The sequence below is a fragment of the Hypanus sabinus genome, chromosome 17, assembly GCF_030144855.1.
Source record: "Hypanus sabinus isolate sHypSab1 chromosome 17, sHypSab1.hap1, whole genome shotgun sequence".
Lineage (NCBI taxonomy): Eukaryota > Metazoa > Chordata > Chondrichthyes > Myliobatiformes > Dasyatidae > Hypanus > Hypanus sabinus.
In genome coordinates, this window is record NC_082722.1 from 18,658,688 (window position 1) to 18,683,756 (window position 25,069).

The 25,069-nt window shown below is 39.5% G+C and overlaps 1 protein-coding gene across 5 annotated transcripts in view; it reads left to right on the top strand.

The window, feature by feature from the left end:
- mbtps1 (membrane-bound transcription factor peptidase, site 1) overlaps positions 1-14,116 on the top strand; it is a 113,054-nt gene extending 98,938 nt beyond the window's left edge. For all 5 annotated transcript variants that reach the window (XM_059992628.1, XM_059992627.1, XM_059992630.1 and 2 more), the window contains exons 18-23: positions 1,122-1,199; positions 2,766-2,906; positions 4,582-4,713; positions 5,930-6,056; positions 11,249-11,379; positions 13,313-14,116. In XM_059992628.1, the coding sequence (XP_059848611.1) occupies positions 1,122-1,199; positions 2,766-2,906; positions 4,582-4,713; positions 5,930-6,056; positions 11,249-11,379; positions 13,313-13,506 (803 nt within the window). In that variant the 3' untranslated portion in view covers positions 13,507-14,116. The remainder of the gene's footprint in view (positions 1-1,121; positions 1,200-2,765; positions 2,907-4,581; positions 4,714-5,929; positions 6,057-11,248; positions 11,380-13,312) is intronic.
- The last annotated feature ends 10,953 nt before the right edge of the window (positions 14,117-25,069 follow it).

Consider the following 25,069-nt stretch of genomic DNA (forward strand, 5'->3'; position numbering starts at 1 on the left):
GACAGTGGAAGAAGATCAGTAAAGTAAGAATGTGCTAGAAATCACCAACCTTTAACAATGTGGAATCTGCTTTTTGGTTCAACAGAGCTAGGTCTGGGCCAGGATCTGCAAGCCTACATTTGAATAGAGAACAGGCTGCAAAGATGGGAAATCTCTTCAGAAAAGATGTTTTTTTAAAAACTGTTTACTATGTTGCGATGACCACAGTGCAAGAAGCTGTGGGTGGGGGTGATTAATGGAAGAGCTAGAGTGCTAAAGAAGAAATTTAATAGGAGAGGGAAGTAATAAGGTACTGGAAACTGTTCTCTGCAGTCTTAAGGCTGATTTATTCTTGTGTGTACGGGCTATGCCGTAGCCCTGATTTTCACTTCTGTGTCGCTCTACACCGTAGCGAGTATGCACCAAGACGCTAGTTGGCAGTTTCGTTTCTATGCCCCTGTGAATTTCTTTGTGAGAGACATGGGCGAGGAAATGCATTTCAAACATTTTCACATGTCGGCAGGTAGATTTAACGATTTGGATTCATCTATTTTGCATCGGTGTACAGACATGGCGGAGAAGAAGCAACCGGAAATGCGTAAGAGGAAATGCAATGCTACCAAGCAGACTAATGACAGTTGTTGCGGTCTGCATTGCCGTGATGCATGAATTATTTTTTTGTGGAGGTGCACGTCACTGTACGGCGTAGGGTACACAGTACCTACGGCTATTAAATAAGGAGCATAAGTTCAAGGCTAAAAATTGTAATTGATTTATTTAATTATCTAAGGAGCAGAAAACATTAGGAGTTGTCTACTATCTTTCAAATAATCAATCCAGTAGTCTAGCTAATCAGTCAAAAAATAAAGACCTTGAGGTGAATGTTTTAAAATCACTGCAGAACTACATGTCTATGTCAAATAGTGCTTGTGAAATAGTAAGGTAGGATTCTTGGGTACCCACTTTCGGCACAGAATCTATGGCTTTATCTGAGCAGCTTCATTTGCGCTGGTGCTCAAGTTATTGCATAGTATTTCTGTTACAATAATGCAAAATCAGATTTGTGTTTTAGGCAATTTTGTGGATTTTCATCATACCTTTACAGTATTCAGTAATAAAAATTAATCACTTTTTCCTTTCAGTGTATTATGCTTCAGGAAGCAGTATTGCTAAATTTCCAGAGGATGGACTTGTTCTTGCTCAAACTCTAAAGGATCAAGGTAAAACCTTTAGTTTATCAATTGTATTTTGGTTTTTCTGTGCACAGTTCAAAGTCAGTGGTAGGGAAAGTATCAAAATGTTGTATTTCTCTGATAACATCTTCCTAAAGAAAGCTAGCTTTTTTCACCAGCACTGCACCTTAATTGCCTATTTGGCTGGTTAAATATTAACCTGTTTTTGGATTGGTCTTGGGTTGTGATTATGTTATCTGCAATAGAATGAGACAAGAATCCTGCAATGTTTCTATGATGCTGCTGTAAGCAATTTTTTTTGTCATATCTGTACTTGTGCAAATGACAAATTCGACTTATCCAGCAGTGAAATAAGTCCATTCTGAGCAATCAATCAGATCTGAAGAAATGATGAGAGTTCAAGACTGGGCAAAAGAATATCTCAATCGATTTCGAACTGCAGATGGAGATTACGAGAGGATTGTGGTTCTTGGGTTTGAATGACATAGGAAAGAGATTCAAAAGGTTTGCTTGCCATGGCAGAACAATTTAAAAAAAAATTGCTCTGTTGTTGCAGAGCAGCTTGATTGATATAAATGACAAACTTGGTTATCATGAGCTGTATTTTCTGTGAAATATCTCAGTGCCACTGTATCTCTTCAAAGATTTTGTGTAAGTCCAACTCCAGTTCCTTTGGCATTTAATTTAACAATAAATCTGATTAACTTGACAGGCAGATATCCCAAGGGCACCAATAATTTGTTCAGCTTTAACCCTGCAAGAAATGTAGAAAACAACTCAGAGCCAAAGAAGCAATTATCAAAGTAAATCATCTGTGGGACTAAGTTGACTAGACCTGTACAATAGAGTTTTGAAAATATTTGAAAACCTGGCGTTGCACAACAGGCTTGATGCTAGAGGGATGTCCACCCTGGCTTATTGAGTCTGGAATAAGGGGTCACAGTCTTGTGAAGGAAAGTGGTGAATTTTACACCACAGAAACCAATTCATTGACTATTTAAAAATTTGCTAATCAAGGCATCAAAGGAATATTGTTGAGACAGCAAATCAGTTATCGTATTGAATATGGAGCAGGTATTTGTGGTTGAATGCCCATCTGCCATTTTTTCATTTTGTAACCATTCGTTTTGCATGGATGGCCTAACTGGAATCATTTATTTAAATCGTTGAAGGCCTGTTTATCAAACGTGTATTGCTAATCACTCAATTTGTGAAGCAGAATGTACATACAAGGACCTTTTGCTTGAACTGCAGTTCTTTTTATCCAGATAGACTGGGGCAAGTATGTAGAGGACATGTTTAAACTAATGATTAATACTTATTCTGTGTGTAATAAGAGACAAGATCTCAAAGATAATTTGGTATTTCTAGCATTTATTATTTATTTATATCTAGTACTATATCTGCAGAAAGTTAGTAACTTGCAGTTAAGGCGAAAGTTACCATAACAATCTAAATTGAGCAATTTCCTTACGAAATTATTTGTTTCACTTTAGTTTTTTAGATTTTTTTTTCAAATTTAGTTGAATGTACAAGTTTAAAATATATGGCGCTTTGAAGTCAGCAAATCTCAATTTTGATATTGTCTTGCAGGACTCGAAGTCTTAAAACAAGAAACGGTTGTGGTTAAAAATGTCCCTATCCTTGGGTTGTACCAGACTCCGTCAGATGGTGGGGGGCGGATTGTCTTGTATGGAGATTCCAATTGTCTTGATGATAGTCACAGGCAGAAAGGTAAAAAGTTGGTTTGTATTTTACTTTTGTGGAAGTATCATAAGAAGCTTTGAGGAAATCTGTAATTTTCAGATGCACTCTGTTCCACTGTCACAAATTGTGATGGCTCTTGAAATGGTGTCTCAAGAATGGAATCGGGCATCATAATTAGTCACAGCTGTTGACCTTCACAACATAAAAAACTGATGGATTCAAACTTATTAATCAAAAATTATGAAATAATATAAAACCTGGTTAAAATATTATAAGATAAATATTATAAGGAGTATCTGTACATTTCTTTTAAACCTAAAGTGGTAAGATACTGATTCATAATAATTAAGGCACTGCTGTAGCTTATTAGTTGAATGTTTAATTAATTACTGTTAATTAAGTAATTACAATAATTTGCAGTATTTATTGTTAAAGGATTGATTTATTTTGAATTTCTCAACTGTAATCTAACCTGTAATCTGCCTTTGTCATTATTGTTCCATGTCTGTGGTGGTTTAAATTTTAGAAGTGAACTGCAAATTTGATTTTGGAAAAGCTAGACTTCTATTTATACTTAAATCTTTTATGTAAGGCATGATTTTGAATATTAAAATAACAGCGGTTTGAAAATTGCCTTGAGACAGGAGATCCAGCTAAAAAGAACTTTGCCATTATCTTCGTTAATGAATCATCAGGTCATTTAATTAGACAGCTCCTGAGTTGGAAAAAAACATGGTATCTTTTTGAAAATCAGATGCCTATCTTTTCATTGATTCAGTTTCGATTTCATAAAATGTTAGTTATTTTCCCATATGTAGCATACTGTACCTGGAAAAGTAAAGTTAGACCATTCATGAAACTTGCTGCCTTCAGTTCTTTCAATAAGTATTGTTGTGGAATGCCATTTCTGTTGTTTATCATTCTAATCAATCTGCAGAGTACCATCATCTACGAGGTTGTAGATCACAAACTTTGCAGTGAAACACTGCATTATGGGCAGCCGCAATGGTTCGTTATTCCATTTCCACCATGTCACAGTGCATCAATTAATAAATATTCAATATAGTTAACTGTAATGATCATTGAAGACTGGCTTAAATGGAATTGTTTAATATTTTTCTTTCCTTGATGTGAAGTATTTCAGAATACATACAGAAGATTTGACAAGGCTAACCATGTTGTTAAATTTGTTTTCATTGCTTTTCATTACAGCACAGTAGGGTGCTGTATTAATTTAAATGTAAAATTCTTGATGTTGCTTGTGGCCCTTGTGCCAATTATCTTGTATTGTAATTGAAAAATCAAACAGCTGTAGATACTGAATATCTGAAATACAAGTAAAAATGCAGGATGCATACAGCAGGTCAAGCAGCATCTGTAGATGCTGTTCTGGGTTGAATTTCTTGCAACTGTATCACAAATGTTGTCCCAAATCTTGTTCCAGTGGATTCCTTGAAGATGTATTAAGCTGCAGGTGGATTAAAAAGTACAGATAAAATTGATTTATTGTCTGTCCCGCTCCTAGTAATTTGTTTAGCGTGGTATAAGTATTTCAAGAGTAACTTAATGTTTTATAAAAAGTGAATTTTGCAATCAGTACCAATTGATGGAAAGGTTTAATGAGCTTTATACTTTTTTTGTCACAGTTATCTTGGATTATTTTGCTTGAAAGTTTATCTGGAAGTTTGTCCTGTATTTGCAGATTGCTTCTGGTTGCTTGATGCCCTTCTTCAATACACTTCATATGGAGTTATGCCCCCAAGCTTAAGCCACTCTGAAAATAGACTGCAGCCTCTCTCTGGGACTGATCATCCACTGCCTGAGCGGATGGAAGGTGAAGTAAAGTAGAGCAAATGAGACACTCTTTCAAAGTTTGTTCATTGTTCCAAGTAACCATTTGACAATGGTACAATAAATGGAGCATTTACCTTGCAGCAACAGAACCTTGGGTTTGATCCTGACCTTTGGTGCTGTCTGTTTGGAGTTTGTGTATTCTCCCTGTGACTGTAGAGGTTCTCTTTGGGCATTCTCATTTCCTCACATATACCAACAAGGTGCATGTTAGTCAGTTATTTGGCTATGGTATGTAGGTGAGTGATAGAAAGATAAACAGAAACTTCTGTGACATGCACATCATCAACGTAATCATGTACAGTAAAATATGTTGTTTATGTCCAAGGATGTGCTAGGGGCAGCCTGTAAGTGTAGCATTGCTTCCAGCGCCAACGTAAGATGTCCACAACTTACTAACCCTTGCCGCACGCCTTCGGAATTAGAGAGGGAACTGGAGGACCCAAAGAAAGCTTACAGTGTCATGGAGAACACATACACTCCTTACAGACAGTAGCAGGAATTGAACCCTGATCTCAAAGCTGTAAAGTGTTACCCTAGCCCTACACCATGATACCATACCAGGAGATGATGATAATGCGCATGTGGCAAAAATAATATGGGTAATCAGCAGTTGGCACAGACTCAGAGGTTTGAAGTGCCATTCCCATTCTGTGTGTTTCTCACATTGCTGTAAGGCCTGCCCATGTATTAACTTGTATGTTATTGATATTAATCTAATATTCATTTATTAAGAGATTTTTGGATAAGGACTGCAATATTCCATTATTTATTAATTAAGACATTACTAAACTTGAATCTAATTTGAGTATGTAATTTTAGATATTTGAGGTACTTCAACTATGACAAACTTGTTAAATTTTATTGTATTTTAATTAAATTATTTAAGTTATTAGTGATAAACTTCTGAAGACTAACAGATATTTGCACCATTGCTTGCCTCTTAAATTAAACACTAGTAAGTTGACAGAAATGCTGTTATGTTCCATCTCCATCCACTGGTGTAAGTTTGATGTCAAGTCATGGAAGAAAAACTCAATTAAATTTTTTCATAAGAAAAAATACTTGTATATACATCTGATATGATGCTACTTAGTGTTGAATTTTTAAAAAATTAATTGTATACCCCAGATCATTTATTCTAAAGCTTTTTGTCTTACAGAACTGTATTGTGATTTTAATTTTATTTAAATTTTTAGGCAATCATTTGTATCGATTTTCCAAGGTTCTTGAATCACATCTTGCAGATCCGAAGCCACGTCCTCTGCCAGCATGTCCTCATTTATCCTGGGCCAAACCTCAACCTCTAAATGAAACGGCACCCAGGTAAGAACAGACAAGCTAACACAACTTGATGTGCACTTATCATAAAGTGACATGACGAAACATGAGTGTAATTTAAAAAAGTTCCACATGGAGTATATACTTGGCTAAACATAATTTTCATTTCCATGTTACTTGGAAGGCAAAGACTTGGTTACAGAGAAGAAGAATATGGACAAGCAGGAGGAATAAAGTTTTTGGAGATGTTATTCAGTCATTTTTATTTTCCATTCTTCACTGACCTTATCTGCCAATATGCCACTCTGTTTTTTAAGTTTCCATTCTTGTATACAGTCTTTGTGATTCTTTAAGGGAACTTTAAAGTAGGGGAAGAGTTGGTAAGTGAGCATTTTTCCTACTGCTTCTGGTTCTTGGACGTTGATTGAATCACGGAAGTCAGCCTTGTGTGGTGCTCAAGTATGAATATAAAATTTAGTGAAGAAGGCAAATAATAAAATTTAGGAATCTGATAGCATCTGGAGACATTAGAATAAAGCTTATTTGTGTCAAAGGAACTGGAGTTTAGCCAGGGATATAGAAAGATTTTTAAAAGTGAGGAAGGCCCGTCAAATTTTCAATGGAAATTGTGATTATTTAGGTTAATAGGCTACTTAGCAAGGGCTAATTAAGAGAAGTCATGTTTTAGTGGAGCGCCCATAAATTGGGGAACTGAGGATCAAGAGTGAGAAGACGTGGAGCCCAGGTTGAGGTTTTTGTCAAGTTTTTTTTTCTTTATCGGTGACTACCTAGAATAGCCAAAATGGATCTTAGGTCAGTGGTGTGCTCCACATGGGATCTGGGATACCTGCAATCTCCCTAATTGTTGTAAGAAGTGCATCTGGGTGCAAATCCTTACAGACCACATTAGGGAAATGGAGCTGGATGACCTTCGGCTCATTCAGGAGAATAAAGAGGTGATAAGAGCTACAGGGATGTAATCACACCAAGGTTGCAAGGGTTAACCCACCAGGGGAAAGCCACAACAGTCAGGACTCTGGCACTGAGTCTGGTTCTGTGGCTCAGAAGGGAAGGGGAAAAGAGAATGAGAGCAGTGTGATAGAGGATTCAGTTGTTCAACAGAGGCAGTTATTACGTAATCTTGGAGAGAGACAGGAGCAAATGGTATGGGAAAGCAAATGGGGGAGGGTGAACTTTTAAACAGGAACTTGGGAGCGTATATTAGGAACGGGTGTATTTGCGGAAATACACAACAGGAATGTGCAAGTTGTTTTAGGGAGCATTGTGTTCTGGATAGGTTTGTCTCATTGAGGCAGGGAAAGGATGCTAGGGTCCAAAAGAACTATGGTTGACAAAAGAAGTGGATCATCTAGTCAAGAGGAAGAAAGAAAGATACTTAAGGTTTTTGATGCCAGGATCAGACAGGGCTCTAGAGGGTTACAAGTAGCCAGGAAGGAGCTCAAGAATGGACTTAGGAGAGCCAGAAGAGAACATGAGAAGGCTTTGTGAATAGGATTAAAGAAAACCCCAAGGCATTCTGTAGAATGAATAACAGGAGGATGACTTTCACAAGGGACAGACTAATCTTGGATAGAAAAGAAAACGTGTCCAGAGTTAGGAGGTTGCGGAGGTCCATAATGAATATTCTGCTTCACTATTCACCAATAAGAGGAACATTGATGAATGTGAGGACAGTGTAAAACAAGCTGGTATGTTGGAACCTGTTGATCTTCAAAAAGAAGATGAGCTGGCACTTATAGGATAGATAATTCCCAGTGCTGGATTGAATATACCTTGGGTTACTGCAGGAAGCAAGGGAAGAGATTGCAGTGATTTTTGTGTCCTGAATGGCCATAGGAGTAGTACCAGAAGATTGGAGGGTGGTAAATGTTACTCTTTTGTTCAAAAGAGGTAATAAGATAACCGTGGGTATAATAGACCAGTGAATTTTATGTCAGTGGTGGGCAATGTATTGGAGTTGATGACAACATATTGGAGAAGACAGAATTTATGAGCATTTGGAGCATTGTCTGATTTGGAATGGTCATGCTTCATGAGCTCAATTGAATTCTGTGAGGAAGAGGCAAAGTACATTGATCAAGGCAGAGCTATAGATGTGGTGGCAATGGATTTTAATAAGGTGTTTGAAAGGATACTCTATTGTAGGCTCGTTCAGAAAGTCGAGAAACTTGGCTGTCTGGATTCAGAATTTGTTTGCCCACAGAGGCAGAGGGTGGCCGTAGATGGAGCATATTCTGGCTGGAGGTCTGTTGCCAGTGGTGTTCTGCAAGGATCTGTTCTGGGACCCTTGTTCTTTGCGGGTAATGTAGAAGGTTGTCATAGGTTGCAGCAGGACATTGATAGGATGCAGAGCTGGATGAGGAGTGGCAGATGGCGTTCAATCCGGAGAAGTATGAAGTGGCACATGTTGGAAGGTGAAACTTGAGGCAGAATGCAGGGTTAATGGCAGAATTCTTAACAGTGTAGAAGAGAGGTAGGATCTTGGGGCTTGTATCCACAGATTTCTCAAAGTTGTTGAGCAGCTTGGTAGGGTGGTTAAGGGTGGTAACCTTCAATAATCGGGGGGGATTGAGTTAAAGATCCATGAATTAATGTTGAAGTTCCATAAAACTCTGCTTAGACCACTCTTGGAATATTGTGTTCAGTCTGGTTGTCTTATTTTAGAAAGGATGTTGAAGCTTTAGGGAGCGTGCAGAGGAGATTTACCAGGGTGCTACCTGGATTGGAGAGCGTGTCTTAATAGGACAGGTTGAGTAAGCTAGTAATTTTCTCTTTGGAGCAAAGGAGAATGAGAGGCAACTTAATAGAGGTATACAAGATTATAAGAGGCACAGATCGAGTGGGCAGCCGGAGACTTTTTTCCCTGGATGCAGATAGCTAATATGAGGGAGGCATAATTTTAAGGTGATTGAAGGCAAGTATTGGAGGAATGTCAGAGGTTAGCTTGTAACACAGAGAGTGGTTGGTGCATGGAATGAACTGCCAGGAGTGGTGGTAGAGGCAGACACATTAGCTACATTTAAGGAACTCTTGGATAGGCACGTGGATAAATGAAAAATAGAGGGCTATGTGGGAAGGAAGTGTTAGATAGATCTTGGAGTAGATGTGATGTTCTATTGGAATGTGTGACTTTAGTATAGAATATATATGATTTAATGTTCATGTTGGTTTGTGATTTCATTAGCAGTATAACCTGGAAGAAGTTTTATAGAAAATTATTATTAAAGCTATAATATTGTTGAGGTTGTTGGCACTTTCTGTCAGTGTTTAAAACACTAGTAATAAGTGCTAGTGCAAGCTCAAAGGTAATTTAGTATTACCCACAGTTGGAAACAGTCTGTCTTTCACTGAGGTATTCTGCACTTTTCAGTAACCTGCAATTTTCCATTCCACTTTCATGTTGACCTATCTGTCTGTGGATTCTGTAAATTGTTCTGATGAAGCCTAGTGCAACCAGAACTTCATCTTCCCTCTAAGCATGTGACAACCTTCATAACTCTCGTTCTGTCTTTCTGATGGGGTCTTCAATCTGAAACCTGAACTGTTGTTTTCCACAGAAGCTGCTGCCCTGTTGAATCTTTCCAGCCTTCTCTGCTTTTATTTTAATTTCCCTATGTGCAGTTATTTTAGTTTCCCAAGTGCTAAATGCCACTGCTCTATCACATACTTCTGTGATGTTAGATTTCAAAAGCAAAAGATTAGGCAAGGAGGTGGGTTTAAGGAAGTTAGAGGATTATGAAACAACCCAGTTTTCAGTGATTCACTAACAACATTTTTAATGTGTAAGAATGTCCAATCTTTAGTTGAAAGATGAGAGGATTAAAGAAGGGTGATTAGCCATGGGGGTGTTTGTTAACAAGGATGAGGATTTTAATTGAGACATTGTTTAGCATGAGTCCAATGTGCATAATTGAAGAACTAGGTCCTTGTTAAAATACAAACAGACACCATGGTACAAAATTTCAGGTTACGATATTTAAATTGGGCTAGAACAAAGAATTCACAAGGCATCTTGTTTAGTGGTGAAAAAGAAGCATGGGCCAAGAGTTTAGAAGTGGACGGTGAGGGGTGGGGGTAAGGGGCAATCTGGTTTTGGATATCTTAACAGCACAAATGGTGGGCATAAGCTCATTCTGTTGAGTCTAGCCATAGGATTGCAAAAGATCTAGTTCAATTTATTAATACAAGGAGAGAAGCATTTGGTGGTTTGGGAGCATTTCATGGTGGGGCGAGATACAATGGCTTATGTCCATGAATATTTAGTTGGAGGAAATTTCTGCTTCCAAATGCTGTATGTTGGTCAAGCAGCCTCGACTTAGACACACGTTAAGGAAGGTGATGGTAAGTTAGTGCTGGAAGTTAACAGTTCTTATGATGTTTGAGGACCTCATTTTGATGAGGAAATAGGAGAGGTCCCATAAATGGAGCCAGAATAGATTGGGATTAGTTCTATTAACTAATAACTAAAATGCCCAGCAATCAGAATCGGTTTTTTTATGTAAAGATAACTAGAATTGTGGTTAATATAATCTATACTTTTTAAATGTACATTGCATTTACAAATTAAAAACCTAGTGAATTAGCTGATGTTCTCATTGGTCCAGCCCTTACTCTGAGCAGGTAAACTAATTCTGATATTGAATAAGACCATAAGTAGAATTAGGTCGTTCGACCCGTTGAGTCTGCTCCACCATTCAATTAAAGCCATTCTGCTAGAAAATCATAACACAGAAAAAATATGAATCATGTGAATCAGGGCATTACAACATTTTTATTTTTTTATTTCCCAACTGAACCCTAGTTAACCACATTGCAGCGATTAAAATGTAGCTGGTTTATCTTGTAATTTTTTTTTCCAAATTGCCAGAGAATGTACAGATTTGGACTTTGATGTAGAAGTATGTAATGAGACATACACTGTTTTATCAGGACTTCAAAATACAAGTTACAGATTTCAAGTGTAATTTTTGCTCTTTGCCAAAGTTTCTTGATATCTGATATGAAGCCTTTTAGTCCAGGTTTAAATTATTTTAGCAAGCAGTGGTTTTTTTTCTTCTGAACTTTGTCTTCTTTTTGCATTATCTAGGAAGGCTGATTTCTATCCAAAGTTTAACATGTGCTAATTTGCAAGTTATGAATATTGCTTAAAATAGTAGTAATTGTATATAAGCTTGTACCACATATAAACATGTTTCTATATTATATTTCCCTCTCAGTAACCTTTGGAAACATCAGAAATTGTTGTCTATTGACTTGGACAAAGTGGTTCTGCCAAATTTTAAGCAAAACCGTCCCCAAGTGCGTCCTTTATCACCTGGTGAAAGTGGGGCGTGGGACATTCCTGGAGGTAAGTGCTTCAGAAATATTTCTAGAAATATTTAACTCTGGACTGACTCAAATCAATGTTAGTGGTTTTCTGATGTGTGAATCAGGAAACTAGCAGGAAACAGGATGATTTGTGTAGGTGGATTCCAGTGGCTCATTCTGCAAGTAAATTTATACATTACAAATGGGTCTGTTTATTGTCACTGAAGTTAGATTCAGAGTTATTGTTGGACATGCTCTGGTGTGAAATACCAACTGTTCTTGCTTGCTTTCGGCTATCAGCACTGACTTAAATGTTGAAGTCCAGAATAGATCATAAGACAAAGGAGCAGAAGTTGGCCATTCGGTCCATCAAGTCTGCTCTGCCATTTCATCATGAGCTGATCCAATCTCCCCTCTAGTCCCATTCCCCCGCCTTCTCACCATAACCTTTGATGCCCTGAATAAAGCAGTGCCTTTATTCCTGATGTCTTTGATATTTGGGTGGCACTAAGTGATAGTGTGCTTAATGGAGGATGCAAGAAATCTGAGTAAGTAAAATATAGTTGCAAATCTTCAAAAAACAACATGTACAGTCTAGCTTCCATTTATTATTTGGTTGCTTCAGTAGGAGCTTTTTTTTAAGCATTAATTAGTTATTACAATAATGATTTTTTAGGGTGGTATAAATCTGCAGTAAATACTTCATGGTGCTAAAATATTTAGGAGGTGACACATGATGTAAAATTGAGAATAATGTAATGGAGAAATGTTATACTGGTGTACAAATACATGTCTGTGATTTTGCTGTTTGAAGATTTTGTTACTAGAGAAAATGCGGAAGTATGATGGTGTTAACAGAACCCTTGGTAAATAATAGGATTGGACAAGGCCATCAGATTTATGCAAAGAAACAACCACTGCTTTTTCTCGTGGAATTTTTTTGAGATTGTAAAAAGCAGACCAAGCCAGTTGTTATATATTTAGACTGTTTGAAGGCCTTTGGGGGAGAAAAAGTGCCATGGCAGAGATTATTAAACAAAATTAGGGTGCACAGTAATGTGGATAATATAATGGCATTGATTTATGGCTGGTTACAAGGCAGAAACCAGAGGAATAAGCAGGATATGTTTAGGTTGGGAGGCTACACTCAATGAGTTGCAGTATGGACTGGAGCTATGAACCCAGCCCTTCCAATGGAGGGTAGTTGTGTGGACTTTGACGAGGATGCAAAAAGATTCAGGTTGCTAGGAGAACGTGCAAGGATATGGCAAATGGAATACAATAAGGAAAATTGCACGGCCATTCACTTATGTAGGAAAGATAGAAATTGGTGTCACACTGAGAAGTGTCTAGGGAAGCATGAATATCCTTGTAGGTAGATCACAGATCACTAACAAGCAGCTGCATCAGGCCAACAGGAAGGGAAATGTAATCTGGCTTTTATTGTAAGAGGATTTGAGTACAAATGTAGAAGGAAAAGTGGTCTAATTATATAGAGCTTTGGGTAAGATGCATCTGGAATCTAGTCTCCTGAACAACGAAAGGATATCCTTGAGACAGTGAGTTTGATTACGAAGAGAAATTAAGCACATTAGGTGTCTCCTTGAATTTAAAAGAAAGAAGTGATTGTGCTTAGGCATACAGAATACTTAATGTGCTACAGCGAGTAGATGCTGGGATGAAACAAAGATAGTAAAATACAAAATACCAAGTGTTTAGATTAATTCTTGCATGTGGCACAAATATATATCACTATAAAATAAAGATTGATACTATGGTGTCCATTTTGAAACTGCAAGAGTAGGAAAGGCTGCATTTTTGGGTATTTCCAGTCAACAAAGTTTAATTAGTTTGCTTAGCTACCTCTGTTGATTAATTCAAGCATCAGTCCAGACTTAATTCTGGTTTGTCTACTTTGTCGTCTTCATCAAAGTTGGGTGCATTTGCAATTAATTTTAATTTTTGTTTTTAAGGTATCATGCCAGGCCGATATAACCAGGATGTGGGACAGACAATTCCAGTCTTTGCTTTCCTTGGTGCTATGGTAGTTCTGGCATTCTTTGTGGTTCAAATAAAGTCAAAGAGCAAGCCGAAGAGACGGAAACCACGGGTCAAACGTCCTCTACTACTTCAGCAGATGCACCCGCCAAAGACTCCTACTGTGTAATTGTGCAATGGACACCAGCTAATCAAGATCCATCCAGGGAACAGAATTCTGCAGTCAGCAGCTCTTGAAAAGCATAGTGCTTCATTTAAGACAAAAACTACACAAGGCACTTGATTGGTTTGTTGCCATTTTTAAACACCCAGAGACTGTGAGGATACCAAGTTTGAGGATATCTTTTCACAGCAATCATAACTACCAAAAACATTGTGTTTGGTTGCTCTATATTTATATTTCTCTAAGAGCAGAATTGTAAACAGATCAGCCTGTACAGACATTGGGATCTCTTTCTTCAGTTCTTGGTTTTATTTTGTCATCATGTCAAGCAGTTGTTTTGTTACAAGGACATTTATTGACGTAAAATGTATTTTGTAACATGAATCTGCAACCTTGCCATGCTTAAGAATGAATTGCTGAGTTTTTTGGATATTGTGCACAGTGGCACTAGACAGGAATAATGGATTGAGGAAACTGTACCAATGGGCTCTGTGCTTGAAATGACTTATTTTTATAAAATGGAAACTACCATAATTCTCTGTAAATATTTAAAATGGCAGTTTGCAATCTATTTTCACCATTGTCGGTGGAATAAATTTACAACTATCTGCAAGTATATACTGTCTGAAAAGTTGATTAGGTTCTTGCTCTTTCTCATTGTAAAAAAGTATGGTGCATCATAATATGTCTAGTAGTATGATGCTTGGAGCTTTGAAGCATCCTTTTGCACAGTGTTTTTGAGTGAATTATCATGGCAGTCTGTCTTTAGGATTTTCTAAACAAGACGTGTCTATATAATTTAGGTTTGTGAATGCGTAGACTTTATTTGATCATACGATGCATTTCACCCTCTGATTAGCAGGCCATGAGTCATAAAGCAAGTCTCATTGGACTTGGTGATTGCATATCTTCATGTCTCTGCTCCCCTTGGGCCCACTTTCTGTGAAGTTATTGAACAGTTCTGGGGATTGGTGGTTTTAGCTTTTTCTTGTAGCGTGATGCCACAATGATTAGTTTCATTATTTAAAAATAGTAGAAGCAGTAACTTGGAAACATGACATGAGGCGGAAGGAAGAATTTATGGAGAAATTAAGGTAGCAATTGAATAGAATCAAATTCATTAATATCACTGACATTTGTCATGAAAATTGTTTTGCAGCACAGTACATTAGAAATGACAGTGTTACAAAAATACATAGTGCAAAAGAGGAATACTGAGGTAGTGTTCATGGACCGTTCAGAAATCTGATGGTGAAGGAGCAGGAAGAAGCAATTCCAAAAACATTGAGTGTGTCTTCAGGCTCCTGTACCTCCTCCCTAATGAGAAGAGGGCATGTCCCAAATGTCTTCTATAGGCACCACTTTTTGAAGGTGCCCTCGATGGTAGGGAGAGTTGTGCCTGTGATGGAGCTGGCTAAATTTACAACACTCTGCAAATGCTTTTGATCCTGAGCATTGGAGCCTCCATGTCAAATAGTGATGCAACTGGTCAGAATGCTCCCCACCATTCATCTGTTTTTTAACAACTGTTGTTTTCCAGGAGGAAATCCTATCCTACCTGTTAACAGACAAGAAAAAGTCTGCAGATGCTGGAAATCCTACGGCAATATACATAAAATGTTGGAGGAACTCAACAGGCCAGGCCTACTGCGAAGCCTCTTCCAGTGATGACTACACTGAAGAAGTTCAGGATCCCTATCTATAATTTTAGTCTGGTTCTCTTTCTCTCCTTTCCCCACAAACTGTAATCTCCCCCCCCAGCCCTACCTTTCTTTCTCTTTTATTCTCCATAATTCTCCACCTTCCCCCTAGTCCATTTCCCTCCAGCCTATCACTTCCCAGCTTTCTACTTCATCCCTCCCCCCACTTCTTATCCCCCCCTCGACCATCCCATGTTACTTCACTCCTGATGAAGGGTTTCGGCCCAAAACGTCGTCACTACCTCCTCCCGTAGATGCTGTTTGGCCTGCTGAGTTCTGCCAGCATTTCGTGTTTTTAACATCTATGGAATAATCTTTTTCCTATTGATGCTGCCAGGTCTGCTGAGTTCCTCCAGCATTTTGTGTGTTGCTACCTGTTTAATTTGAGGAAAGAATGAAGTTTATAATAAATTTCTAGGTTTTCAGTGCAGATGGTCTTTAATGTACCTTTGTATTGCACTGCAATCTGCCCATCTTCCACCAGGTGGTGCTTCACATAGACTGTCCATTTCCAAGAACTGGTGACATCCAGTGGCAGAAACTGGTACTGCAATGAGAAGTGCATTACTAGTTATTAAACTGCTGCTAGATTATTGCAGTTTCAAAGCAGAACTGTGGATCTTAGTCTGTAGGGTCATGTAGCCATTGCAGACACCACTTGAACCTTTTTGTTCTTTGACAAGAAAGGATGTTATTTTATTTTGGAAAAGACATTGTTAAGAAAGATGCATTTTGAAGTAATTAATTAAGGTATGTGAAGTAACTCTCCAGTGAAATACATGCCCCATTCTCAGTTTTGAGTGGGGTAGTCTAAGTTTCAGTTAATCAGATTGTGAACAACTGAAATACAAAATCATAGCAAATGTGTTGATGTACAGGCACCGACATAGCCAGAATAAAACTAGAATGCAGAACAAGGGGCAAGGACTCATGGTAAGTATTTAGCTGCTTCAGGCTTAGATGAGAAATTTCTGAACATAAAGGGTTGCAAATTGTTGGAGTTCTTTACCTTGGTGAGCTCCAAATATTACTACTACTACTAGTATTATTATTATTAATATTATTATTTCCGGCAGTTTAGACGTATCTGGGTGTATTACTGCCCTCCACAGGATGTACATTTAATTACAGAATTTCAAGAAACTCAAATTCTAAAATATAAACTAGTCGCACAGAAACAGAACTTTTCAAACAGAACAGATTAACTTTTCAATCAGATGGTGGTTCTCTTGGTGGCCAAACAAAGATTTAATAGAAAAACAAAATACATTTAAGCCAGACAGCCTCTTGGACAATATTCTTCTTTCAATTTTATATCGATTACAACTCAGCAAAACATGCTGAACTGTCTCTGGACTACCACAGTTACATAATCCAGTAGGATGTTTTCCTATTATCTTTAAGTAATAGTTTAGCCCACAATGCCCCAACCTAAGTCTTGTTAATTTCACCTTATCTCTATGATTTAAAATGTAACAGTGAGACCTTTCTAACTACAGGGTGACTAGAAAAGAAATATCTCTCCTTTAATTCATTTTTCCAATCCTCTTGCCAAATACTTAGTTATTGTATATTTTTAATCCTAAGAGCTTGATAGCTGAAAAGAATGGGATTGTGTGTAAAGTGAATTAGTTTATTCAGCACCATGTACAATGAGCATACTCCTCTGCCAGTGGGTATATGTGTCTGATTTTAGCTTTGACCTGACTGAGAGCATTGATCTGTGTTTTAGTTGCATTTGAGGAAACAACAAAGGAAGCCCAGTATTAGTGATTTTTGCAAAATATTCTAGTTGGTACTGAAATATCCTGAAAGCAACCAAACTTATTACTTTGTTCTCATCAGCCTTTAGCACCTTTAATGTAGCAGAACAGTTCCAGGACAATTCACAGGAGTGTTATTAAGAAAGAAAAACAGGCTTGATCATAGGATGTTTTTGTGTGGTACTTTGGAAGAGACGCAAATTGATTTTTGTTGGGAAAGGGCTTTTCTCTTTGGAACAATGGAGATTGAGGATGACTTGATTGAGGTATACAAGATGGTGAGAGACATTGATTGATTGAATAGCCAGAAACCTTTTCTCCCCAGGATGGTGATGGTTAATGCGAAAGAGCATAACTTTAAGGTGATTGGAGGTAAGTATAAGGGGGAAGGATGTCAAAAGTAAGTTTTTTTTTTCACACAGATCGTGGGGGGTGCATGGAATGCCCTGCCAAGTGTGGTAGAGGCAGATACATTAGAGGCATGTAAGGCACATGCATGATATAAAAATTGAAGACTATGTAGGAGTAAAGGGTTGAATTGATCTTGTATTTTGTTAAAAGGTAAGCACAACATCGTGACCTGAAGCCCCTGTACTGTCCGGTTATTTTCAATTATCTATGTTCTATGAATTCTGAGTCTTCAGTGCTGGGCAGCAGAAAAAAAAGGTTAAATTCAGAAAGGGTGCAGAAGTGGAGCAGAGCCACAAATGTTTATTTGAAAGTCCATTAAAACTGTAAATGAATTTGCAAGTTCTGGGAATCTGAAAGGTTAACTACTAAAGCACCATCAACATTGAGTTTGATGATGAAACTGGAGGATGTAAATCATTGTTTATGAAAGAGTTAAGCAAATTCAATTTCTCATGGCGTAGAAAGGAGTAGAAACGCCTTTAGCAATTATACAATGTAGAGAATATTGAACAAGAACTTCTTAGCTCTAGGAATGTACTTCATACCTTTCCAATTTCCATAGCAATCAATAACTGCCCCCAGTTACTCGCAACTTTTGATGTGTCATTCTGTCTGTAAGGGAAATCTTAAGTTGCATTGAGCAAGAAAATTGAATGAATAACTAACAATGCTTCCTGACATGACACAAAAGAACCCAAAATAACTTATTCTGCCATTTAATTGCTTAGCTGAAAGTAAGGAGTTTCTGGGGTCTAACATCTTTGCAAATCTTTCAAGTGAATTTTCAAATGAATAAATAATATTCCAAGCTTTGTCTGTTCCAAGTCAAACAAAACAAGCTGCTGGAGGAAACACCTGTAAAAGAAAGGGAAAGTTGCAGTTTCCCTAAAACGTGATTTTGCTCCTGGTCCGAGCATCTGCAGCCTCTTGTGTACCCTCTTTTATCTTTTCTATTTCATAAAGTTTTTTAATCTCTAATCTCCAAAAAAGTCTGTGATTCTTTTGCTCTTCCTTGTGATTCCTTCAATACTCTAGGCTTTCTCTGTCTTGGATGCTGTGGTTTAATATTTACTTAGTGGTCTCATAGGCTCTAACTTTTTGGCTTGAATTTAGCTAATTCAGCAAGGTTTGCTGATGGGCTTTCTTGATTTCTGAACTGCATACATTCAGTATCAACAAGTCCTTTCCTTCCACTGATGCTGCTCGACCTGCTGATTTTGTTTAGTAACTTGTTTCACATTACGGCATCTACACCCTGTGTCTGCATTCAGTATCAGGCAGGTTGTCAGCCAAACCCATGGTTAATTCCAAACTGATCAAAGGTTGATTCCATTGTCTCTTGTGTGGGGCATTTTACACTCTGCTTTAAAATTCATCCTGGCCATTATGCTGCCCACACTTTCTTCAATTGGTTTCATGTCTTGTATTATCTTTGTATTATGACTTTTTTTTTCTTGTACCCACCCTTCATGGTACCTGTTACCAATTGCACTGTTCCTGAAATGATTATTGCAATTTTAAATGGCAGAGATCCTGTTGCCACACAACAGTACTTACCTCCACCAAGCAGTGTCAATGAAAAACGTGTCACAATTTAATAGAGATCTGCTCATTGGAGCTGACTGTCCATTGAAGTAGTTAAATTCAGTGTGATTCTTTGGCTATCTGATTTCACCAAATGGCTAACATATTGATATTCCAGGTTTGGAATAAAATTGAGGTAGAACTACATATGTCCAAATGCATCTGAATGTAAGACAATCTCTAGCTGATATTGATTAAAAATTCATTTTTCATCCCTTGAATTATTTGCATGAATTGGTTCAAATGATGTCCATTTTTTTATTCTGTAGAACATATAGCATCCTCTGACCATGTGATAAAAACCGAGGGTATTTATTGATAAGTGTTAGAAGTCACTTTTGGGTGAGGTGAGTTCAAGGAAGGTCTAAATTATTTTGTGATTCCACTCCATTACATATTATCAGAAACAGGTTTATTGTCACCGGCATGTGGCGTGAAACTTGTTAATCTAGCAGCAGCAGTTCAATGCAATACGTAATATAGAAGAAAAAATAATCAATTACAGTATATGTATATTGAGTAGATTTTAAATTGTGCAAAAAACACAAATACAACATAGAACAATACAGCACAGTACATGCCCTTCTCCCACAATGCTGTGCTGACCCAAATACCTTGCCTCCCATAAACCCTCCAACTTAAATTCGTCCATGTACCTGTCTAGTAGTCTCTTAAATTTCCCTAGTGTATCTGCCTCCGCCACTGACTCAGGCAGTGCATTCCACGCACCAACCACTCTCTGAGTGAAAAACCTTCCTCTAATATCCCCCTTGAACTTTCCACCTCTCACCTTAAAGCCATGTCCTTTTGTATTGAGCAGTGGTGCCCTGGAGAAGAGGTGCTGGCTGTCCACTCTATCTATTCCTCTTAATATCTTGTACACCTCTATCAAGTCTCCTCTCATCCTCCTCCTCCGCTCCAGAGAGTAAAGTCCTAGCTGCCTTAATCTCTGGTCATAAGGCATACTCTCTAAACCAGGCAGCATCCTGGCAAATCTCCTCCGTGCCCTTTCCACATCCTTCCTATAGTGAGGTGACCAGAACTGGACACAGTACTGTGTCCAAGTCTGGCCTAACCAGAGTTTTATAGAGCAGCATCATTACCCCATGACTCTTAAACTCTATCCCTCGACTTATGAAAGCTCCAAAAGCTTTTTAACTACCCTATCTACCTGTGAGGCAACTTTCAGGGATATGTGGACATGTACCTCCAGATCCCTCTTCTCCTACACACTTCCAAGTAATCTGCCATTTACTTTGTACTCTGCCTTGGAGTTTGCCCTTCCCAAGAATACCACCTCACACTTCTCTGGGTTGAACTCCATCTGCCACTTCTCAGCCCACTTCTGCATCCTATCAATGTCTGTCTGCAATCTTTGACAATCCTCTACACTATCCACAACACCACCAACATTTGTGTCGTCTGCAAACTTGCCAACCCACCTTCCACCCCCACATCCAGGTGGTTAATAAATATCACGAAAAGTAGAGGTCCCAGAACCGATCCTTGTGGGACACCACTAGTCACAACTCTCCAATCCAAATGTACTCCCTCTGCTTTCTGCAGGCAAGCCAATTCTGAATCCGCCTGGCCAAACTTCCTTGGATCCCATACCTTCTAACTTTCTGAATAAGCCTACTGTGTGGAACCATGTCAACTGCCTTACTAAAATCCATGTAGATCACATCCACTGCACTACCCTCATCTATATGCCTGGTCTCCTCCTCAAAGAACTCTATCAGGCTTGTTAGACATGATCTGCCCTTCACAAAGCCAAGCTGACTGTCCCTGATCAGACAATGATTCTCTAAATGCCCATAGATCCTATCTCTAAGAATCTTTTCCAACAGCTTTCCCAACACAGATGTAAAGCCCACTGGTCTATAATTACCTGGACTATCCCTACTACCTTTTTTGAACAAGGGGACAACATTCGCCTCCCTCCAATCCTCCAGTACCATTCCCATGGACAATGAGGGCATAAAGATCCTAGCCAGAGGCTCAGCAATCTCTTCCCTCGCCTCGTGGAGCAGCCTGGGGAATATTCCATCAGGCCCCGAGGACTTATCTGTCCTAATGTATTTTAACAACTCCAATACCTCTTCTGCCTTAATATCAACATGCTCCAGAACATTAAACTCACTCATACTGTCCTCACCGTTATCAAGTTCCCTCTCATTGGTAAATACAGAAGAGAAGTATTCATTGAGGACCTCGCTCACTTCCACAGCCTCCAGGCATATCTTCCCACCTTTATCTCTAATCAGTCCCATCTTAACTCCTGTCAACCTTTTGTTCTTCACATAATTGAAGAATGCCTTGGGGTTTTCCTTAACCCTACTTGCCCAGTCCTTCTCATGCCCCCTTCTGGCTCTCCTTAGTCCTTTCTTAAACTCCTTTCTTGCTACCCCATATTCCTCAATAGACTCATCTGATCCTTGCCTCATATATGCTGCCTTCTTCCATCTGACTAGATTCCACCTCACTTGTCAGCCATGGTTCCTTCACTCTACCATTCTTTATCTTCCTCACCGGGACAAATTTATTCATAACATCCTGCAAGAGATCCCTAAATATCGACCACATGTCCAAAGTACATTTCCCTGCAAATGCTCCAAATGCTCACCCACTGAGTGATCTGTGACGTGACCCAGTTTGTTACCTAATACAAGATCTAGTATTGCATTCCCCCTAGTCGGGCCTGTCAACATACCGTGACAGGAATCTGTCTTGGATGCACTTAACAAACTCTGCTTCATCTAAACCATTGGAACTAATCAGGTGCCAATCAATATTAGGGAAGTTAAAGTCACACATGATAACAACCCTGTTATTTGCACCTTTCCAAAATCTGCCTCCCAATCTGCTCCTTGGTATCTCTGCTGCTACCAGGGGGCCTATAGAATACTCCCAATAGAGTAACTGCTGACTTCCACCCATACTGATTCAAAAGAGGATCCTGCTACATTACCCACCCTTTCTGTAGCTGTATTAGTATCCCTGACCAGTAATGTCATCCCTCCTCCCCTTCCCCCCCCCCATCCCTTTTTAAGCACTGAAATCTAGGAATATTGAGAATCCATTCCTGCCCTGGTGCCAGCCAAGTCTCTGTAATGGCCACTACATCATAATTCCATGTATCTATACAAGCTCTCATTTCATCACGTTTGTTCCTGATGCTTCTTGCATTGACGTACATGCACTTTAGCCCTTTTACCTTGCTACCCATATGCCTTTATTCTGTTTCTCTTTCCTCAAAGCCTGTTTATATGTTAGATCAGGCTTTACTCCATGCACTATACTTACAGCTCTTGCATGACCTTTATCCACCTCCACCTCACAATCTGCTCTAACACTCTGGTCCCCTCCCCCTGAAAATTCTAGTTTAAACCCCCCGGAGCAGCAGTAGCAAACCTTCAGAAGTAGCAAACCTCCAGCAGTAGCAAACCCGTCGAAACAGGTCCCAACTTCCCTGGAACAAGGCCCAATTGTCCAGAAACATGAAGCCTTCCCTCCTGCACCAGCTCCTTAGCCAAGTATTTAGCTGCATTATCTTCCTATTTCTAGCCTCACTAGCACGTGGCATGGGTAGCAATCCTGCGATTGTAACCCTGGATTGCAAGGTCCTGTCCTTTAACTTTGCAACTCCCTAAATTCTCTTTGCTGGACCTCCTCCTTCCTATCCATGTCATTGGTCCCTACGTGGACCACGGCATCTAGCTGTTCACCCTCCCTCTTGAGCATACGGAGAACTTGATCCGAGACATCGCGGACCCTGGCACCAGGGAGGCAACAGACCATCCGGGATTCTCAATCTCTTCCACAGAACCTCTTATCTGTTCCCCTATCTATCGAATCCCCTATCACTACTGCTCTCCTCTTTCCCTCCTTCCCTTCTGAGCTGAGGGTCCAGTCTCGGTGCCAGAGACACAACCACTGCAACTTGTCCCTGGTAGGTTGTCCCCACCAACAGTATCCAAAACGGTATACTTATTATTGATGGGAATGGCCACAGGGATGCTCTGCTCATTCTATCCATTCCCCTTCCCTCTCCTGACAGTCACCCGGCTACCTGCCTCCTGACTGTTAGGGGTGACTATTTCCCTGTAAATCCTGTTTATCTCTTCCTCTGCCTCATGAATGATCTGAAGTTCATCCAGCTCCAGCTCCAGTTCCCTAACTCGGTTTGTCAGGAGCTGCAGCTGGATGCACCTTTTACAGGTGTAGTCATCAGGGACAACTGTGCTCACCCTGACTTCCCACATACTGAAATTGGAGCACTCGACTGCCCAAACTGCTGCCTCCATTACCTACTTCTAAGCTAATTAGATTAATTAAAGGAGCTTGCCTGGTGTTACCTGACTGGGAGCAAGCTCGTCCTGAGCCTCTGCTCGCCAAAGCCTTCCTACTCTGTCTCCCACTACTCCGACACCCGACACGTTAATCTGCTTGCTCTTTAAACTTTCCCGTTACCTCATGGGCTGACTTTCACGTGCTTGCGCAGTCGTACCCAGTTCAAACTGCCGAAGAAAGTGGAAACTGCCAAGGAAAATAATATATATTTTAAAAAGTGAGGTAGTGTCCAAGGGTTCAATGTCCATTTGGGAATCAGATGGCAAAGGTGAAGAAGCTTTTCCTGAATCACTGAGTGTGTGCCTTCAGGCTTCTGTTTCTCCTACCTGATGGGAACAGTAAAAAAAGAGTATGCCCTTGGTGCAGAAGGTCCTTAGTAATGGATGCTGCCTTTCTGAGATACCGTTCCTTAAAGATGTCCTGGGTACTCAGTCAGCTCCATCTTGGGTACTAGCCTACAAAGTTTACAATCCTCTGCAGCTTCTTTGGTCCAGTGCAGTAGCCCCCCCCCCCCCATACCAGACAGTGATTCAGCCTGTCAGAATGCTCTCCATGGTACATCTATAGAAGTTTTTGAGTGTATTTGTTGACATACCAAGTCCCTTCAAACTCCTAATGAAGTATAGCTACTGTCTTGCCTTCTTTATAACTGCATTGATATATTGGCAGCAGGTTAGATCCTCAGAGATCTTGACACCCAGGAACTTGAAACTGCTCACTCGCTCAACTTCTGATCCCCCTATGAGGATTGGTATGTATTCCTTTGTTTTGCCCTTCCTGAAGTCCACAATCATCTCTTTCGTCTTACTGACATTGAGTGCCAGGTTGTTGCTGCGGCTTCACTCCACCAGTTGGCATATCTCACTCCCATACGCCCTCTTGTCCCCACCTGAGATTCTACCAGCAATGATCGTATCATCAGCAAAGTTATAGATGGTATTTAAGCTATGTCTAGACACACAGCCATGGGTATACAGAGAGTAGAGCAGTGGGCTAAGCACATACCCCTGAGATGTGCCAGTATTGATCATCAGTGAGGAGAAGATATTATCACCGACCTGCATAGATTGTGCTCTTCTGGTTAGGAAGTTGAGGATCCAATTGCAGAGGGAGGAACAGAGGCCCAGGTTCTGCAACTTCTCAATCAGGATTGTGGGAATGATGGTATTAAATGCTGAGCTATAGTTGATGAGTGGCATCCTGGCATGGGTGTTTTGAGTTGTTCACATGTTCTAAAGCCATGTGAAGAGCCATTGAGATTGCATTTGCCGTTGACCTGTTGTGACGATAGACAAATTGCAATGGGTCCAGGTCCTTGCTGAGGCAAGAGTTCAGTCTCATCATGACTAACCTCGCAAAGCATTCCACTGCTGTAAATGTGAGTGCTACTGGGCGATAGTCATTGAGGCAGCTCACATGATTCTTCTTAGGCATTGGTTTAATCTGCCATTTCTATTCTCCTAATCCAAGTCCTTCTATAGGCTCTCTACTTCCTCAAAACTACCTGCCCCTCCACCTGTCTTCAAACTTCAAACTATAGTCATCAAACTTTGCAACAAAGCCATTAATTGTATCAATGATATGTAATGTAAAAAGAATCAATCCCAACACAGACTGCTGTGGAAGACTACTGATCCTAGGCAGCCAGCTAGAAAGGGCTCACTTTATCCCCACTCTGTGCCTCCTGCCTATCAGCCACTGCTTTATCCATGTTAGAATCTTTCCTGTAATACTATGGGCTCGCAGCTTGGTAAGCAG